This window comes from Canis lupus, chromosome 16 (genome assembly GCF_003254725.2).
Source record: "Canis lupus dingo isolate Sandy chromosome 16, ASM325472v2, whole genome shotgun sequence".
Lineage (NCBI taxonomy): Eukaryota > Metazoa > Chordata > Mammalia > Carnivora > Canidae > Canis > Canis lupus.
In genome coordinates this window covers 9350330-9368769 of record NC_064258.1, presented here as the reverse complement: position 1 = coordinate 9368769, position 18440 = coordinate 9350330, and the positions used below count along the sequence as shown (strand labels likewise).

Here is an 18440-nt window from a genome sequence, read left to right as displayed (position 1 = left end):
ATCTTTAAAAAAAAAAAAAGTAGCTGTGAATCTCTGTGAGAATTTAAGCAGAGCTGGTGCAGGTGGCTGTGGAACTTTGTGAGACTCCAGGGTTATTGTATAGAGGTCTCCTTGAGAACTCAAAACCAAAAAAAAAAAGGAACTCAAAACCATCCATGTGTGGATGGTAAGAAAGTGTGACTTTCTTATTATCCTTATTAGGAAAAAGAGCTATTTGTAACAGTTCATCCTGTGTACAAATGGTTTATAATTTACAGAGTTATGACTTCTTTAGCAACCAATCTCTGTAGAATAACGTTTTTGGAACAGTTCATATCTCTTCATGTTGAAATGCCTGTTTGTTTTTTTGTTTAACATGTTAGATGAAAAATGAATTGTAACTTGATTTTATAATGCTCTTTCTTTGTTGTATAACTGAAGTTTGCCCTTTTCCTCAGATCTGTCACTTCCAGCAGAATATGACTCACCAATACTCTAGGTTATTTAGCAGAAGAATACACAGAAATGTATTTGGAGATGGAGAGTGTGATTTCTAAATATGTACTCACAACTGACTATTTGGAATATTTTTGAAATTCGGTTTGGTGAAAAATGCTCCATAACATTTTACCTTTTCATCAGTCTTCTACTGTGGTGTTGTGGTAGCCTAATTCATAGGCTAATAAGTCAATCAGATGAGATGATGAGATTAAATGTAGAATAGAGACTCAAAGTAATTGTATATATATTTTGGGGGGTTGTGATTTTTTTTTTATAAGCATTACTGTTGTAACTGATGAAGCTGCTTTATTTCAAAGGCTTGGATTATTCTCCTAGTTGTTGAGAATATTGTCTTGTTTTAGTCTCATTCTTATCCTCCTCCTGGCATAGTTTTTTTTTTTTTTTTTAATATTTTATTTATTTATTCATGAGAGACACAGAGAAAGTGGCAGAGACATAGGCAGAGGGAGAAGCAGACTCCCTGCAGGGGCACCAATGCAGGACTCTATCCCAGGACCCCAGGATCATGTCCTGAGCCAAAGGCAGATGCTCAACCACTCAGCCACCCAGGCGCCCCACTGGCATAGTTTCTTCCTGTTCTAGTCACTATGCAAACCATAGGCAGCCATCCCCTTTGAGATTTAGGCAAAACAAAAAACCTAAGCAAAGTTGTCCTTTTTTCCCCAGAACACCTTATTTCTAGTACAGATCTTCCCTGAAGAAAGAGAGTACACTAAAGTGCTTACAAAAATCTTTCCATCTAGCTTCTTGTGATCTGGAAAAAAGATGCGTAGTGCTAATAATTTAGAGGCATTAAATTTAAAGCAGAGTTGATAACAGAAACAAAATTAAGATCTGCAGAGATGAAAATGTATACTGTCATGATGCGCCTGTCCTAAAATTAGAGATGACCACTACTGATTGTAGCGCCTTCATCCTAGTACAATTTTAGGGTTGACAGGCCATTTTGTATTGTGTAAGGCCATCAGTTCATTGATGGGGAAAATTAAGGCTCAGAGAAATTGTGCTTGTCACAGGTCTCACAGAGAATTATATAGTACGTTATACTACACAGGAATCTTAGAGTTAAATACTTTAAAAAATGTTTTTGTTAATTTTATAGATAGCACATTTACTTAGGGCAGTGACTTTCAGATGTTTTTGAAGTGTCCTTGGAGGAATTTCATGAACTAAGGATATAGCGACAGGCCAGTCTTTTTTCTATTTCAACTGGAATTTTGCACATTTTAAGTAAAGGGACTTTCCACAAAATTTTGTTTAGAAAAAAATGGTTCTCCTCAGAAATTTATCAATTTATTTTTAAAGATCTTATTTATTTATTCATGAGAAGACAGAGAAAGGTAGAGACTAGGCAGAGGGAGAAGCAGGCTCCATGCAGGGAGCCCGAAGTGGGACTCCATTTTGGAACTCCAGGATCACGCTCTGAGCCGAAGACAGACGCTTAACCGCTGAGCCACCCAGGCAGGCATTCCCAGAAATAGAATTTAAAGCTTAAAATTGAGAAATACTTAGAGACAGGAATAAAGTAAAATTTTTTTCTGCCTTTCTGAAGTCATTAGGTAGGAATATTGTCAAAAATACTGAGTTGATTTTATGGTGCCCCAGTAGGTTCTGGTTTTTATCTAAAGTGTACTTTTTTACTAATTGAAAGTCCTTTATTGCATCTCTAAACTATTCTGTTTAAGGGCTCGTCTTAAATCAGTTACTTAGGTACATCCAAGCCTGAACTTTAAAACTCTTGAAGTCCCTTTGATAGTACATATATAAAAGTGCCATGAAAGTATGTAAAAGCAGAATAAGTGATATGAAACCATAAAATTTTCTCAACCAGCATGTAAGTTTCAAAATAAGGGCAGGGATGTTTTTTTTTTTTTTTAGCTTTTCTTTTTTTTTTTTTTTTTTTTTTAATTTTTATTTATTTATGATAGTCACAGAGACAGAGAGAGAGAGAGGCAGAGACACAGGCAGAGGGAGAAGCAGGCTCCATGCACCGGGAGCCCGACGTGGGATTCGATCCCGGGTCTCCAGGATCGCGCCCTGGGCCAAAGGCAGGCGCCAAACCGCTGCGCCACCCAGGGATCCCAAGGGCAGGGATGTTTTGTTCAGTGTTATGTCCCCAGCATCTAGAACAGTGTCCCTCCATTGTGTTGAATGAATTATCGATCCACCCAAAGCAAAACACTAAATAGTCTGTTGCAGAACTAACTTGAGTTTGAAAAATTAATGATTTTTAGGGGAAAATGCGTTATCTTTTAACATATAAGGAGCTGGAGAGTATCTTGGTTTTGTTGCTTATCAGAATATGACAGTAGTAGTAGCTCCACATGCAGATGTGAAAAAGTTAGTCTTTAGATATTTTAAACTCAAAATTTCTTCCCCAGAAATGGTTTGTTTAGGACAATTTTGGTATTTTTTAACAGTTCTTAGCAATAGCCCAGATGATTGGTTTCACTTTTTTTATTTTTAATTTATGACAGGTCAATTTCTTGAGCTGCCCAATTTGTGAAAATGCCAGTTTTTCCAGTCTTAAGTTTAACCAGTTTTGGCTCTCGAAGTATATCTTATACTATGTCCTTGTATTAAGCAGATTTTGCTATTTGCATTTTATTCTTCAGTCAATTATAAAAATGTGCATTCCTTCAACAAGCATTTCTAGAGATCGCGTAAACCAAAAACACCTTTGGCGCCTAGGAAGTCAGAGGCACATGAAAAGCTTCCCAGTGAATAATTAAAACTTTACTACTAAACTTCATTCATTCATTCATTCATTCATTCATTCACAAGAGACACAGAGAGTGGGAGAGAGAGAGAGAGAGAGAGAGAAGGGCAGAGACACAGGCAGCAGGAGGGAAGCAGGCTCCATGCAGGAACCCTGATGCAGAACCTGATCCCAGGACTCCAGAATCAGGCCCTGAGCCAAAGGCAGATGCTCAACCATTGAGCCACCCAAGCCTCCTGCTACTATAAAAACCAAGTCCTCAATGTTGTTTATAGTATATTTGGCAAATTGGCACACACATACCCTGAACTATTCAACGTGGGGTGCATATGCCCTTGGGAAATAACTTTTTTCTGTCATACTAAATAATCTTGTAGTCATTCATTTTATATACTTAAAGTAATACACTTGAGGCTTATGGAAGTGATTTTTTTTTTCTTCTTTTTTTTTTAAGATTTTATTCATTTATTCATGAATGACACAGAGAGAGGTAGAGACACAGGCAGAGGGAGAAGCAGGCTCCATGCAGGGAGCCCGATGCGGTACTCTATCCCGGGACTCCAGGATCACACCTTGGGCCGAAGGCGGCGCTAAACTGCTGAGCCACTGGGGCTGCCCTTGTTTGATTTTTTGAAACAAATTTTAAATCTTGGACCTATCTGATAGAATGAGTCTTGAAAAAATAGAAAGTTTTAAAGACCAGGCAAAGTAGAATGAGATCTGGAAGTTACTGTTAAAGTGGATTGTTTTTCATAGTCTAGTACTTGGTTAACATATTTTGGTGTCATATTTGCTTTTTTGTACAGTGATTCTCAATGCTTATTATCTGAGAACCTCAAATCATCCTCTGAGTATTCCCTGAACTCCTCAGATCTGTTTTAGAGAGATGTACGGTTTTATAAACTGTGTTTTAAGATGTCTATAGAAACTAGTGTGTCTTTGAGGCTATTCAGTGAAAAAGAGAAGATGGCATTATAAATGCATCATTTGGAGGGTGTAAACAATGAACACAGAATAGAGCAGCAGATACATGATAATAAATGAAAACTTGAAACACATATTTTTGTTGTACCAGGGGATTAACCACAAATATCAAGCAAAGTCACAGACTGTCACTGGAAATATTTATCAAACCGATGAGTTTTACCTTAATGTGCAGGTGGCAAGACAGATGACTTACTGAAATCTTTTTTAGTTTGATGATTCTCACTCATGAAGGGAATAGTAAAAGCATTTGATATTTTATTTTGACCCATATACAGTAAAACATGTTGGATGTATATTGTCCCATAGACCTTACAGGATCAAAAATATAGGCATGTATATTAATGTATTTGGATAACATAATTTGTAAAATTTCGAGACTTAGGTTTTTATGTTTTTTCCCTTTTCTGGTATTTATAATAGCGTTTGGAGTAATGAAATTTAATATTGAAATTAAGAAGAAGAAGAAATCAAAAAAGATGAGGAAGGTGGGCTAGAGAAAGAATTTACAGTAAAAGTCAAAAAATTTTTCTTCAAAAAGTAATTTATTTTTTCATCTCTTTGGTGCTCCCAAAGAGTGGTACTGATTGCTAAGATAAGCATTCATTCATTCATTCATTCATTTAACAAGTACTTATTAAGGACCTACTGCTATGTTGGGGATACAGAAGTGAACATAGGTTTCTCCTTTCATGGTGAGAGACACACAGCTAAGTGAAAAATAATGTGATTTAAGTTGCTAGGACAAAAAAAAAAGCATAGTTAGATAATTTAGACTGTCTGAGACCGTGGTCCAGGGACTACTCACGGTGGTTAGAGAAAACTTTTGATAAAGTGACATTTGAAGAGATCTAAATGTTCAGAAACTTAAGCCAGTCATTTTTGAGTGGGAATGAACTTGGCACATGTTGCTTCTTCACAGAAGCTTTTGGTGTTTTCCTATTGTACGTATGGTCAAAAATCTAAAATCCTTAGCCCCCAGTCTACCTCTTCTTGAATGAATAATAAATTGGTTTGGTTCTTTTCTTTTTACCAGACTGACTTCTTCATTTTCTCACTATTTTCCTTCCCCAGCATGATTCTCATTTTTGTCTCTTTTTCTCTTGCTGGAATATCTTTTCTCCTTTACCCACTTAAATCCTGCCTGGCTTGCTACTTTTGATTGCCTGAGCTTATAGCCTTTTAGTTAGCCTCTGAACCCCTGTGTGGTGCCTGCTCTCCATACTACTGAGTAGGCGTTTTAGTTTATCTTATTTATTTATTTATTTATTTATTTATTTATTTATTTATTTTTTAATTTTTATTTATTTATGATAGTCACACAGAGAGAGAGAGAGAGGCAGAGACATAGGCAGAGGGAGAAGCAGGCTCCATGCACCGGGAGCCCAACGTGGGATTCGATCCCGGGTCTCCAGGATCGCACCCTGGGCCAAAGGCAGGCGCTAAACCACTGCGCCACCCAGGGATCCCAGTTTATCTTATTTATATACGTGTTCTCTCTTCCTCTCTTCTCAATTGGATAGTATATTCTTTCTAGGTCAAGGAATTTGTTTTTTTTTGTTGTTGTTGTTTTGAATTTTAAGTTTTTTTATTTTATTTTTTTTTTATTGGTGATCAATTTACCAACATACACAATAACCCCCAGTGCCCTTCACCCAATCACTCCCACCCCTCGCCCTCCTCCCCTTCTACCACCCCTAGTTTGTTTCCCAGAGTTAGCAGTCTTTACGTTATGTCTCCCTTTCTGATATTTCCCACACATTTCTTCTCCCTTCCCTTATATTCCCTTTCACTATTATTTATATTCCCCACATGAATGAGAACATATAATGTTTGTCCTTCTCCGACTGACTGACTTCACTCAGCAAGGAATTTGTTTTTTAAAAGATTTTGTTTACTTGAGAGAGAGTGCGCAATAGAGCACGAGTGGAGTAGAGTGGCAAGCAGAGTAGAGGGGCAGAGGGAGAGAGAAGCAGACCCCACTGAGCAGGGAGCCCAGACCCAAGGCAGTCCCAGGATGCTGGGAACATGACCTGAGGTGAAGGCAGCCTCCTAACTGACTTAGCCACCTAGGCGCCCCAAGGACTTTTCTTTTAATATTATCTAGGTATCTTTGCATATCTTGATTTGGAATGAATAAGAAATTATTTCATGCTATGTTTTTCAAAAACAGTATTAAAAGCTGGGAGACGAGCTTTATTTTTCTTTATCCACTCAGGGAAGAATGGACTTGGAAGTGGAGAGCATATGAGTGGGAATGGGCAGTTAATAAATAGGAAGTGGTAAAAAGCAGGATCTACTCTGCATGCAATGTGTCCCTTTCCTCTTCACCTGTCACTTCTGTTGGACTTAATTTGAATACCAGGATTGAAATTAAGAAAGAAATACCTTAATTTTTATTTTAAGGCAATATGGCGTAACTTGAGTGCATACCCAGGTTTTATTATTTCAAGGTTTTTTTTGTATTATACTGGGCTTTCTCTTGTTTTTTGAGCTGGGGCTTGAATCAAATGTTGAACATGGATAGAAGAGAGATTTTATATATATGAGGAAGGAAGAAAGCGAAGGTGCGAGAAGTGAGAAAGTGTAGGTGATTTGTCTTTTAGAAAATAGCATTGGCATTGGAGGGCATGTAAAAGGATTCACGTGGTCCGACAGCTTTTTATTTCCTATGCTCTGTCCTGCTGTCATGCCATTGTGTCACTTTTTCTTCAGCTGGTATGTATTGCTTTTAGTACTTGATGAATATCACTGTCTATTCTTTGATTCCCTGCTATTTTTCTGCTATATCTAAGTTATTGTTTGTTACGTTTTGATGTCTTTCACCTTTGTCTTGAAACTCCTAAAATAGTGTAAGAAAACCTAAGAAGAAGACACATGGGAAGAATTATTTTAAACTAAGCAGTGTAAATAAATAAATGAATTAAAGCCAGTTTAGGTAACAGTGAAACTATTGCTCTAATGAAGGTGGTTTTTAGAAAGTTAAATTTACCAAGCAGTAGCGTTTGTTTTTAATTTTTAAGTATGATAATAGAAATTTATACTGTTATTAAGCATTCTTCATCTTCTCCCTCTTTAATATTAAATTTTCTTGTGATAATATATTATGATCTTGCAGGTGGCACTGTTCTTTAGAAGTACTTTTCAGTATTTTTGTTGTTAATAAGTTGACTTAGGGAAGTCAGATTTGGGGCTCTTTTTTTTTTTTTTTTTTTTTAAAGATTTTATTTGAGAGAGAGAAAGAAAAAGCACAAACAGGGAGAGCAGCAAGCAGAGGCAGAGGGAGAAGCAGGCCCCCCTGTGAGCTGGAGTCCAACGCAGGGCTCGATCCCAGGACCCTGAGATCATGACGCGAGCCACCCAGGTGCTCCAGATACGGTGTTCCTATATAATTTGTTAAAGAAGGTCTCTTAGAAGAATACTTGAGCTGTAATTCTAAGGAGGAATATGTAAAGCTGTGCTTGGAAGACTTAATTGGATAAAAAAAGCCTTTAGTGAATTTAGTATTACATCTGTGGCATACTGGACACTACTATTTAGATTTCCTGTTGTTACATCACATTTAACATGTCCAGAACACGATATTTCCTGTTACAGACCGACTCTTCCCATTTGATTTAGTCATTTGTCTTGGTGGCGTCATTGCTCATGCTTGAAATACTTGAGGCCATGATGAGACTCCTTACCTTCTCCTCTCCATGCTTCATTACCATTTAGTTAATTGTTTAGTTGATAGTTCCATTTAATTAGTTAATTGGAAGTCATTGTGTTATGGAAAGAATAGTGAGCTGTATCGAGTACTGGATTTAGATTTTTACTGTTCCTGCTAGTTTATAATCTTAGGCTTATGATTTTATGATTTCTCTGACCCTTGATGTCATTGTTGTAGGCAGGTGGTGATGGAACTGATGATTTCAGAGATCCTTAATGGATTCTTCTGTACTATCCTATTTTATCTCCATCACCTGCTTTCTCTTTTCTAATTTGACCCTATGGCTTTGTTTCTGTCTCATAATAGTGTATCCCACCCTTGACCTCTTTCTTCTTGTCAGTCCATCCAGTAGTGTGGTATTAATGCTTCTAAAATACAGATTTTATCATATCCTATTTCTGTCCAGGTTGTCAGGCATTCTTTTTTTCCTATAAAGTCTGCATGTTGATTCATATTCAGAATCTTCCACAATCTAGTTAGAGTCTGTAATTTTTTTTTTTTTTTTAAGATTTTATTTATTCATGAGAGACAGAGAGAGAGAGAGAGAGAGAGGCAAAGACACAGGCAGAGAGAAGCAGGCTCCATGCAGGGAGCCTGATGCAGAACGCGATCCCAGGATTCCAGGATCACGCCCTGTGCCAAAGGCAGGCACTAAACCACTGAGCCACCCAGGGATCCCCAGAGTCTGTAATTTGATTGATGAAGAAGTAATCCTGAAGTATTAGAGAAGTTCAGAGAGATTAAGTAAATTTCTCAAAGTTAAATGGATAATAAGATGCAAAGGGGGAGGTCTTCTAAGTTGCTGAGTGTCTTATTTTTTAGACAATATAGTTTTCAAGTAAAAGTGGAAAAAGCATAAAACATGAGTATTTCCCATTATATATCATCTCCCATCCCAGACACAAAGCCTGTCAACAATGTACCTTTTTCACTCCCCTGTGTGTATTTTAACAAATGGCATTTATGTTGATTTTTTTTTCCCCACTTTACTTGGAGAAGTTTCCAAATAGTGGTCTATATTTTAAAAACATGACTGCATATTTCATAATATGGCTATTCCGTAAATCATTTATTCAATGACTATTTGAATAGTTTTTGGTTTTGGTGTATGGTGTCACAATGAAATCTTTGCATGTGTATCTATTTGTATATTTGCAACTGTTGCTCTAGTTTAATGTCTTCATTTTTTTCATTGAGAATAAAAATTTCTTGATAGCAGGAATTATATTTTGATACTGTTTTATAACTCCCTTTAGGATCTAACTCGTTGATCTGAGTAAATACAACAAAGCAAGAATATTTACAGTTCTTGAAGTGATTACTATGCCTAGTTTCACTGATTTTTTCATTAATATATTACTACCATCAGTTTATAGCTGGCAGTACACGCAGATGTGTAGGTCAACCCTTTGATTTGCTCTACTATAATACCATGTTTATTGATTTTGATGTAATTTCTGCATGCCTCTGTTCCTGGTTTTTTTCCCGCCAAATTAAAGTGGCTTCATTGATTTTTTTTTTCTGCCTATAAGAATAATACATAATAATTCATTGTGTTTAATTCAACCAATATCAAACCAGTTCTCACAGCAGTGTCTACATGAATTTACAAAAATGGCATTTTTATTAATTTTCTTTGCCATCTCTTTTCTCCACTTAGTATCAAGTTCATAATTTCTAATGGCTATATAATATGTTGTATGACTGTTCCGTAATTCAGTTAACCAAAACCCCATTGCTAGGCTCTTAATGTTTCTAATTTTTTACATAAAAAAAATCATTGCTAAAATTTTGTTGACTTTGTGTATTTATTTCCTTGTTTCTGCAAGTTCTTGGAGTTCCTTAAATCATCACATTTATTCAGTTGTATAAAACCTGCTCTTTTATGTAGGAGGGGAAAAATAAGAGAAACCATTTTCCTTGTGAAGCTTAAAGTCCACTTGAGGAGACAATGTTCATTTTTGAAATTTTTTTTTCAAGATTTTTATTTATTTATTCATGACACACAGAAAGGCATAGGCAGAGGGAGAGGCAGGTTCCCTGTGGGGAGCCTGATGCAGGACTCAATCCCAGGACCCCAGGATTGTGACCTGAGCCAAAGGCAGATGCTCACAACCACTGAGCCACCCAGGAGCCCTCATTTTTGACATTTCAAAAGAACACCTAGAAAAGCCCTTAACAGAATCAACTTTGTTAAATAGTAAAGTTATAAAATTATAAAAAATAAAATATAAAATTATAAAATGCTGACAAGTTGTAAGAAGTTACAGAATTAGATATAGTGATTTAGTCAAGACTTCACAGAGGAAATGGATTTAGGATGGAGAAGACAAAATCCAGAACTGAATTTTTCCTATTAAAAGTAAGCATTTTTCCCATTTACAATCTAAGAATTTAGATTTATTATTTTTTTTTAAATACCAGGGATCAACTTGTGGGGAAGAATGGAATTATGAAGTCAATTACTAATTAAATTTAAAAATTTAAAAATGCTTCCTATGGCTTTCATTACAAATAGAGCCATTATAAGTTAAATAACCAAGCATTTTATTTTGTTCAGTTTGAAGCTCATTTATTTAACTAGCGAAGCAGCAAGTATATCTATGCACTGAGTGTTCAAAGCACTATTGAAACTATAGAGGTGAAGTCAGGATTGATTCAGCTTTTGAGGATTTGTCCAGAGGTCATGATGTGGTTCTGTCATGGTTCCCTTTTTGGTGGCTTAAATTAGATGACTGTGATCTTGGAGAGCATTAATATGGGCATACTTGCATTTCACTCACTTTTATGTTGGCAGGTAGTTGTGGAGTTTGTTTTGGCTTGCTTGTTCTTTATTTTAAATACTCCTTGTGTGTATGAAATGCCAGAATACATGTTTAGTCATGATGTTATGGACAGAGGAAAATTGATGACTAGTTCTAGAATTCTGGAAATCTGTATATACCTACTGCCCTGCTAGATCCCTGAAGAATAAGCACTGAGGCTATTCCAGCCCCCCCCCCCGCCCCCAATTACAGGTATCCCCTTCCTCCTAGGATTTTGGCCCCCTCAATCTACTATTGTAAGCTAGACTAGACTGTAAAGCTGCAGAGTTTATGGCCCAGGATATTGTCAAGTCCAAGCAGTCTACCTCCTGGAGGACAGTAGCACATAGGGAGTAAGAGAGAAGAGTAGCATAAAATACCTAGGAAGGAAGAGAGTTCTGGCAAAATTGATAATCATTGGAGAGGTGAAAAAGACCTTCCCTCCAGAGCTCAGGTCAGTTTTTTTACTTGGTTTTATCTTGACCACCCTTGATAAAGCTCAGCGCCCCCATGCCAAATGTTCTTTGTCCTATTTGACCAGTTTGATTCGTTCAACAAATGTTTCTTAAACATTCCTATGTAAGAGGCAAATTACACAGTAGATAAAACAGAAAGAAAATACTTGTCCTTGTGGAGCTCACATGCTTAGTGAGGTAGTAAAAATTTACCCCTTCCACAAATTCCCCTCCAAGGCGTATCCCCCCCGCCAACTTTCCTTTTCTTACCAAAACTCCTCCCTTACACCAGTGGTATAATTGTGTCCTTTTTGGTGGTCATCTTGTTCTTGACCCGCATAATTGTTTTTTTTTTTTTTTTTCCTTTGGTTGGTTGTATGATGTAAATTTAAAGAAAGAGTAGAGGAAAAGCCTTGAATTCCTGCCAATAAGTAGTATGAGTAGGCAACAGAGATGTTTAGGTTAAACAGTGAGACAAGATTTATATAGTAATTTGAGGTTTTTATTGCGAACAGATTGGAAATCTAGTTAAGTAGAGGATAAAGAAAAGGGAGATAACTGGAGGAAAGGCAGTAGTAGTAGTTTTGGTTATCTGCTCTGTGCAGATCACTAGCATGGTTAAACAAAAGGGGGAGGCTAGACGAGAAATCAATCTAGCCAGATTTTCTAGTATCTGGAATAAGTCTGTCTTTCTGGGCTTCAGTTCATTTGTCTGTAGATTGGGAGTAAAATTAGATCAGTGAGTGATTCCCAACACTGTACATTAAAAATACTTGGGGCTCTTTTACAATTCTGTCTTTGGCGGGTAGGGCATGGACCTATATTCAAAAGCTTGCATTAATATCACCCAAGTTAAAAACCACTGCACTGGATCAATGGCATTCCCAACTGTGGCATCATAACATCTTAGGAAATAAGTATAGCATCCCTTTAACAACTATAGCTATAGAAATACACACACAAAGGGAGCTGTTAGAGAGATTAATGTTAAGATATCAATTAAGAAACACACTGCGGTGGCTGGTTGACTCCATTGGTAGAGCATGCAGCTCTTGATCATGACATTGTGAGTTCAAGCACCATGTTGGGCATAGAGCCTACTTAAATACACACACAGGTGTAGCAGTGATGGTAACAGTGCTCTTTTACAATTCCTTTTTTCACTACTGTCTTATTTTCCTGCATATTTTAGGAGCATTACGTTTTTTCCTATAGCATTTTTAAAATGTTGCTTTTAATAAGCAGTTTTGAATTTCCACACATCAATGTCAAGTTTCAGTTGCTGTTTATTGTCCCTGAAAGACATAGTTAATCCATAGGCTTATGAATGAGAGTTAGTGGGGCCTGGAAAAATCTAAGCATGCTCAGCAACGCAGTGATACATGAGAGCCGTTAGTGGGATGAGGATTTACAAGACTGGTGACTATTCCTTATTATTTTCCAAAGGATAACTTTGAAGACATTGTCTATAGTTTCCCATTCATTCTTTTATGTAATAACCGAGGTAATAGAGTTTTACAGAGAAACTTATTTTTTTAGGTAGTCCTAAAATGTCACAGTTGGAAGAAGGAAGCTACCTGATAGTTGAATTCTTTCCTCAATATCCTAGAACTGTTTGAGGATCTTTCAGTTATCTGGGAACTCACTAAATTTTGAGAAAGTCTATTCTATCTTTGGAAAGCTTTGATCATTAGAAAGTTGGTATTTTTTGTGTGTGGGGTTTTTTTTTGTTTTTGTTTTTTAATTTTTTTTAATTTTAGAGAAAGTTAAAATCTGACTCAAGTCCCTTGCCTTGGGGCCATAATATCTGTTTCTGGGGACACCTGGGTGGCTCAGTGGTTGAGCGTCTGCCTTCACGCATATGGTGTGATCCCTGAGCCCCAGGATCAAGTCCCAAATTGGGCTTCCTGCATGGAGCCTGCTTCTCTCTCTGCCAGTGTCTCTGCCTCTTTGTCTCTTATGAATGAATGAATGAATGAATGAATGAATGAATCTTAAAAAAAAAAACTGTTGTTTCGTACTGAAAAGTTCTTTAGTTAATTGAGGACTAGGTTCACATTTTGATTTTCCCTGACTAATCACATCTGTCCTGGGTTTTTTTGGAACAGCTTGGTTCTGGAACACTTGGTCTAACTTACTTATATCCCTTCGAAATGTGTTAGCACACAGAATGTATCTTTTGGAAGAGCGGTGTTTGCTAGCCTTCAGCAAGAGATTTCTCACTTTGTTCATACCATGCCCTGTAAGTTAATTTATCTCAGTCATGGCACACTGTAACCCTTACTTTTGTTTTTTTTTTTTTTTTTTTTAACCCTTACTTTTGACTAGTATGTTTCTCGTTTGTCTTAATTTTCTACTCATAGCTAAGTTATTTGTAAATTTGTCTTCTTAGATGGGACTATAAGACTTGATATTTATTTTAAATTTTATATGATTTATCAATTCTTTTTTTTTTAATATTTATTTGTGAGAGACACATGGGGGAGAGGGGGGACAGAGACACAGGTAGAGGGAGAAGCAGGCCCCATGCAGAAAGCCCGATGTGGGATTTTGGGATTTGATCCCGGGTCTCCAGGATCATGCCCTGGGCCGAAGGCGGCGCTAAACTGCTGAGCCACCTAGGCGTCTCTCAATCTTTGTTTGTTTGTTTTTAAGTTTATTTTTAAGTAATCTCTAAACCCAGTTTGGGACTCAAACTCACCACCCTGAAATCAAGTCATGTGCTCTTCCAGCTAAGCCAACCATGTGCCCCAGTTCTTCTGAATCTTAATCCAGTGAATTCACTGGGGTTTTTTTTAGCTTGGGATATTGTACAAAATTAGTGTTGATATCCTTGGTTATATCCAGGTTTTTGGTAAAAAAGTTAAACTCATTTCTAGGTACTTATATACAAACTAAGGCCCAGACCTATGTGCTATTGATATTGTAGTCTGTTCCTTGATTCTAGAAACTTCCCTCTGCCTAACGCTGGCTTTTTTTAAAGATCTGCCTCCTAAATCTTCTGTAAAACCTTAAGCACTCTTTTCTTAGCTTTTCCTAAGGTTAATTTGCTTCCTCACATGTTTTTTTTTTTTTTTAAAGATTTTATTTATTTATTCATGAGAGACACACACACAGAGAGAGAGAGAGGCAGAGACACAGGCAGAGGGAGAAGCAGGCTCCATGCAGGGAGCCTGACGTGGGACTCGATCCCGGGTCTCCAGGATCATGCCCTGAGCTGCAGGCTGCACTAAACCGCTGCACCGCCAGGGCTGCCCCCTCACATGTTTTAAATCCAATTTCAATATATCCTCTTCAGATTGTCTAGTAGCCTCCCATCATAATGGGATCATTCCCATTTTATTAAACCACTTAACTGTATTCAGAGACACAGTCGTGGTTAATTTTTGTTTCCCCTCCTCTAAATGTCAGCTCCGTGAGGTCAGAGACTCTGAGTATCAGTGTCGGTTAACTCTGTGTCCCTAGCCCCTAGCATAGTGCTTTGGCACAAGTGGGTACACCATTCATTAATTAACAGAATGGCTTTACTACTATAATGGTTGTCATATTTTAACTTTATACTTAGTTTGTATAACAAAACCAAAGGCGGTATTTACTATTTTAAATTATTGTATTCCCTTTTTACCAACCTTTCAGCAATTCTCAGACATTCTATTGATAGGATAGCATACTTCCAATTGGAAAAATCTGTTTTACTTGACTCATCCATTAATAACGTTTGTAAATATCTTTGCGTCTAGCCCAAGTTTTTCCCATTTACCCTTAACGGAGTTCCTGAAAGATCTTATCAGTTCCCAGATGCACGTAAAATAGGTTTTTAGGAACTTTTGTCTCAGGAGAAAACCTCTAATTTGATAAATAATGTGTGCTTGAAATTCCAAGTAGGAGGATCCTAGGCTAAATGGGAGTATATTTTATATTCCTGATACATGCTTATAAATAGGGTTTGATACTTGGTTTTTGTGAAGTTCTATCCAGTCCTTTTTACTAGTTCACCTAGTCTTGTCTGGAATGCTTATCAAGATAACTGGTCTAATGTTTGAGGACTCCCATCTTTATTGGGAAATTAGAATGTTCTTTTTTTTTTTTTTAATTAGAATGTTCTTTAAAGAATATTAACTATAGTTCAGCAATTTGGTTTACATATTCTTTTAGTTTGATTTTAAGCTAATGTTATCTTTGTTAATAGGCTAAGTGAAATTTGTTTTGATACAGATGCTAGAAGGTATTTTTTTTTTTTTTTCCAGATTTTTAGTTTTCCTCATCTCTTCTTAAGTACAAAAGTGATCACTGTTCCCATTTGTTAGTAGACAGAATCGGTGTGTTGTTTTTTTTTCTGGCACCAAGTTTTATACTTGTCTGTGAAATTTTTGTAAATAACATCAATAAGACTTAATATGTATTTTGAAGAGAACTGTGGTTGTTTATGAATTTTTTAAAAAAATGTGTTTACTGTTTCAATAATACATCTTTTTTTTCCCCCCCCAGAGAATGGATCTTGGAGAATGTCTGAAAGTTCATGACCTGGCTTTAAGAGCAGATTATGAAATTGCGTCCAAAGAACAAGATTTTTTCTTTGAACTTGATGTATGTGTCTTTTGCTTTAATGGGTTAGATTATTTTTTCTGGTAAAACATTTTGAATGTGGATTAATATTTCTATAGGAAAAGGCTCTTAGCAAATTATCTTCTTTGTAGTTAAATGAAGGACAGTACTAAATTAAGATCTTTTTTTTTCTAGGTCATATATTTTCTTGACTAACAACATTTAAAAAAAATACAATGTGAATCAGTATTTTAAGAAAATTTGTAAAAATCATGCAATACATATATTCTTTTGAAAATTAAACTATTCCAGTAAAGTTGTAATGATTAAGGAAACCTTAGTTTAAGCACATGTAAACAACAAATTTCTGGTGTATTTAAGGCCCTTTAATAATCTACTGAGTTAAAAAATAATCTACTGAGTTTTTACACTCATTTTTATTTTTGTATCTGTAAATGTAACTTTAAAAATTTATATAGAACATACCAATTAGCATTACATGAACAATGAGCATACATCTTATAACTTTTTATTAGTAAGATGTGATAGGTATTTTACTTGGTTTGAAAGATAAAACAGGCACCCCCATTTACTTCTTTTCTAAGAATTTCTGCTGACTGAAATGAAAATCAGGGGTGCCTGGGTGGCTCAGTCAGTTAAGTGTTCAGCTTGATTTCAGCTCAGGTTATAATCTCAGGGTCAAGAGATCAAGCTACGCGTTGGCTTTTTTTTTTTTTTTTTTTTTAAGATTTTATTTATTTGAGAGAGAGCACAAGTGAGGTTGAGGGGCAGCTGGAGAAGTAGACTCCCTGCTGAGCAGGGAGCTCAATGTGAGGTTGGATCCCAGGAGCCCAGGATCATGATCTGAGCCAAAGGCAGGTAGATACTTAACCGAGTGAGCCAGCCAGACAACTCCTCCACATCTGCTTCTACGCTTGGCGTGGAGCCTGCTTAAGATTCTCTCTCCCTTTCCTTGCCCCTGCACGTTCTCTCTCTCTGTTTTCTCTGTTAAAAAAAAAAAAAATCTATGTAAACATAATTTAACATGAGGCTAAATAGTTGGGTGGGAGACATCTTAAATTGGATTTTGATTTAATATATTCTGGGCATAAAATACAGCAGAAACCATCATCTAGATCTAGGGGTATGGATATTTAGGTCATTTTCCATATTTTATCATTATAGTATGGTAATATATTATTTCTTTCTACATATCAAGTACCTATAGAATAAATTTCTAGAAATAGAATAACCAAGTCCAAGAAAAGTTTTGCCAAGTTATTCTCTATGAGACATCAATTTATACTTCTACCAGTAATTTGTGAAATTACTTCCTATATGGTGACATGGTGTGTTTGTCAAAGATTCCTTTGCAACTTTGGTAGATGAAATGTGGAATATAAATGTAATTTTAATTTGCATTTGTCTTATGAGTGAGTTTAAACATACTTCTTATATTTAATATCTATTTTTCAGTGAACTATTCATGTACAATTAGTTTTTGGCTGTTGGCTAATCTTGGATATTTACATTTCTCTAACTTGTCTAACTTTACATGTTATGAAAATCGGCCCCTTCTCATAGATAATATATTGGATTTTTTTTTTCCCAGTTTTTCTTTTAGTTGGTGTGGGCCTTGGCAGAATATTTTTATAGTTGTTTCATTTATCAATGCTTTAAAAATTTCTAATGTGTTAATTCAAAAGCTCTTCCCTATTTTGAGGTGATTAGAGTTCTCATGGTTTCTTCTGGTATTTTTATGGCTTCATTTTAAACACTTAGATCTTTGAACCAACTTAAATTTGTGCTGGTCTAAGGAATTGAGGTATAGATTTAACTTTCTTTTTCCAGATAGCTGTGTAGTTGACCCAGCATTATTGATTAGTCCATCTTTTTCCTCTCACTGCTTTGAAATGCCACTTTTATCTTCCTGTAAGGAAATTTTAATAGATTAATGTTGTGAATTTAAAGATGAATTTTATTTAAAACAATTTTTTGGGACACCTGGGTAGCTCAGTGGTTGAGCATCTGCCTCTGGCTCAATAGGTGGTCCCAGAGCCCCAGGATCAAGTCCCACATTGTGCTCCCCTTGAGGAGCCTGCTTCTCTCCCTGCCTATGTGTTTCTGCCTCTCTCTCTGTGTCTCTAGGGAATAAATAAATAAAATCTTAAAAAAAAAAAAAACTGTAATAAAAAAAGCCACTTGACTCAGGGCTCCATCCTAGGAGCCTGAGATCATACCTGAGCTAAAGGCAGATGCTTAACCCAATGACTCCCTGAGGTGCCCCATAAAGTTTAATTTTAAATTAAAAGAGCTAACTATTTGTTGTCACAGATAAGAGCTTTCAAATGAGCCTGTTGCTTTTTACTTTCAAGAAATTCTTAAAATTTGCTATGTGCTAAATAAATTGGTATTTTTAATTAAACATTTGTATTTTAAATTAGCTATATTTCTGTACAGTAAGATACGAAAGTCCAAATTGCTTGACTTAGGTATAAATCTTAAAAAGTTTCCTTTTAGATGAATTACTATTTAATTACAGACATACTAATAAATACTTGGTGAAAATCTTTAATACAATTATCGAAGTGGATTTTTACAATGTAGAAATTGCTAAAATTGTCACTGGTTTATTCTTTGAAAAGAAAGCAAGTTTTCCTGATTGTAGCATTTTCATTGTGGAAAATTTGAGAAGCACAGAAAAATATTATTAAAAATAT

General features: G+C 36.1%; 1 protein-coding gene across 13 annotated transcripts in view; it reads left to right on the top strand.

The window, feature by feature from the left end:
- LUC7L2 (LUC7 like 2, pre-mRNA splicing factor) overlaps positions 1-18440 on the top strand; it is a 62183-nt gene that overhangs the window by 18357 nt on the left and 25386 nt on the right. For 10 of the 13 annotated variants that reach the window (XM_025433981.3, XM_049095249.1, XM_049095246.1 and 7 more), the window contains one exon: positions 15664-15762. The exons of 2 other annotated variants lie outside the window; for them this stretch is intronic. In XM_025433981.3, the coding sequence (XP_025289766.3) occupies positions 15664-15762 (99 nt within the window). Of the gene's footprint in view, positions 1-13283; positions 13418-15663; positions 15763-18440 lie in introns of all 13 variants that reach the window. One more of the 13 variants, XM_049095247.1, reaches the window with a different exon arrangement.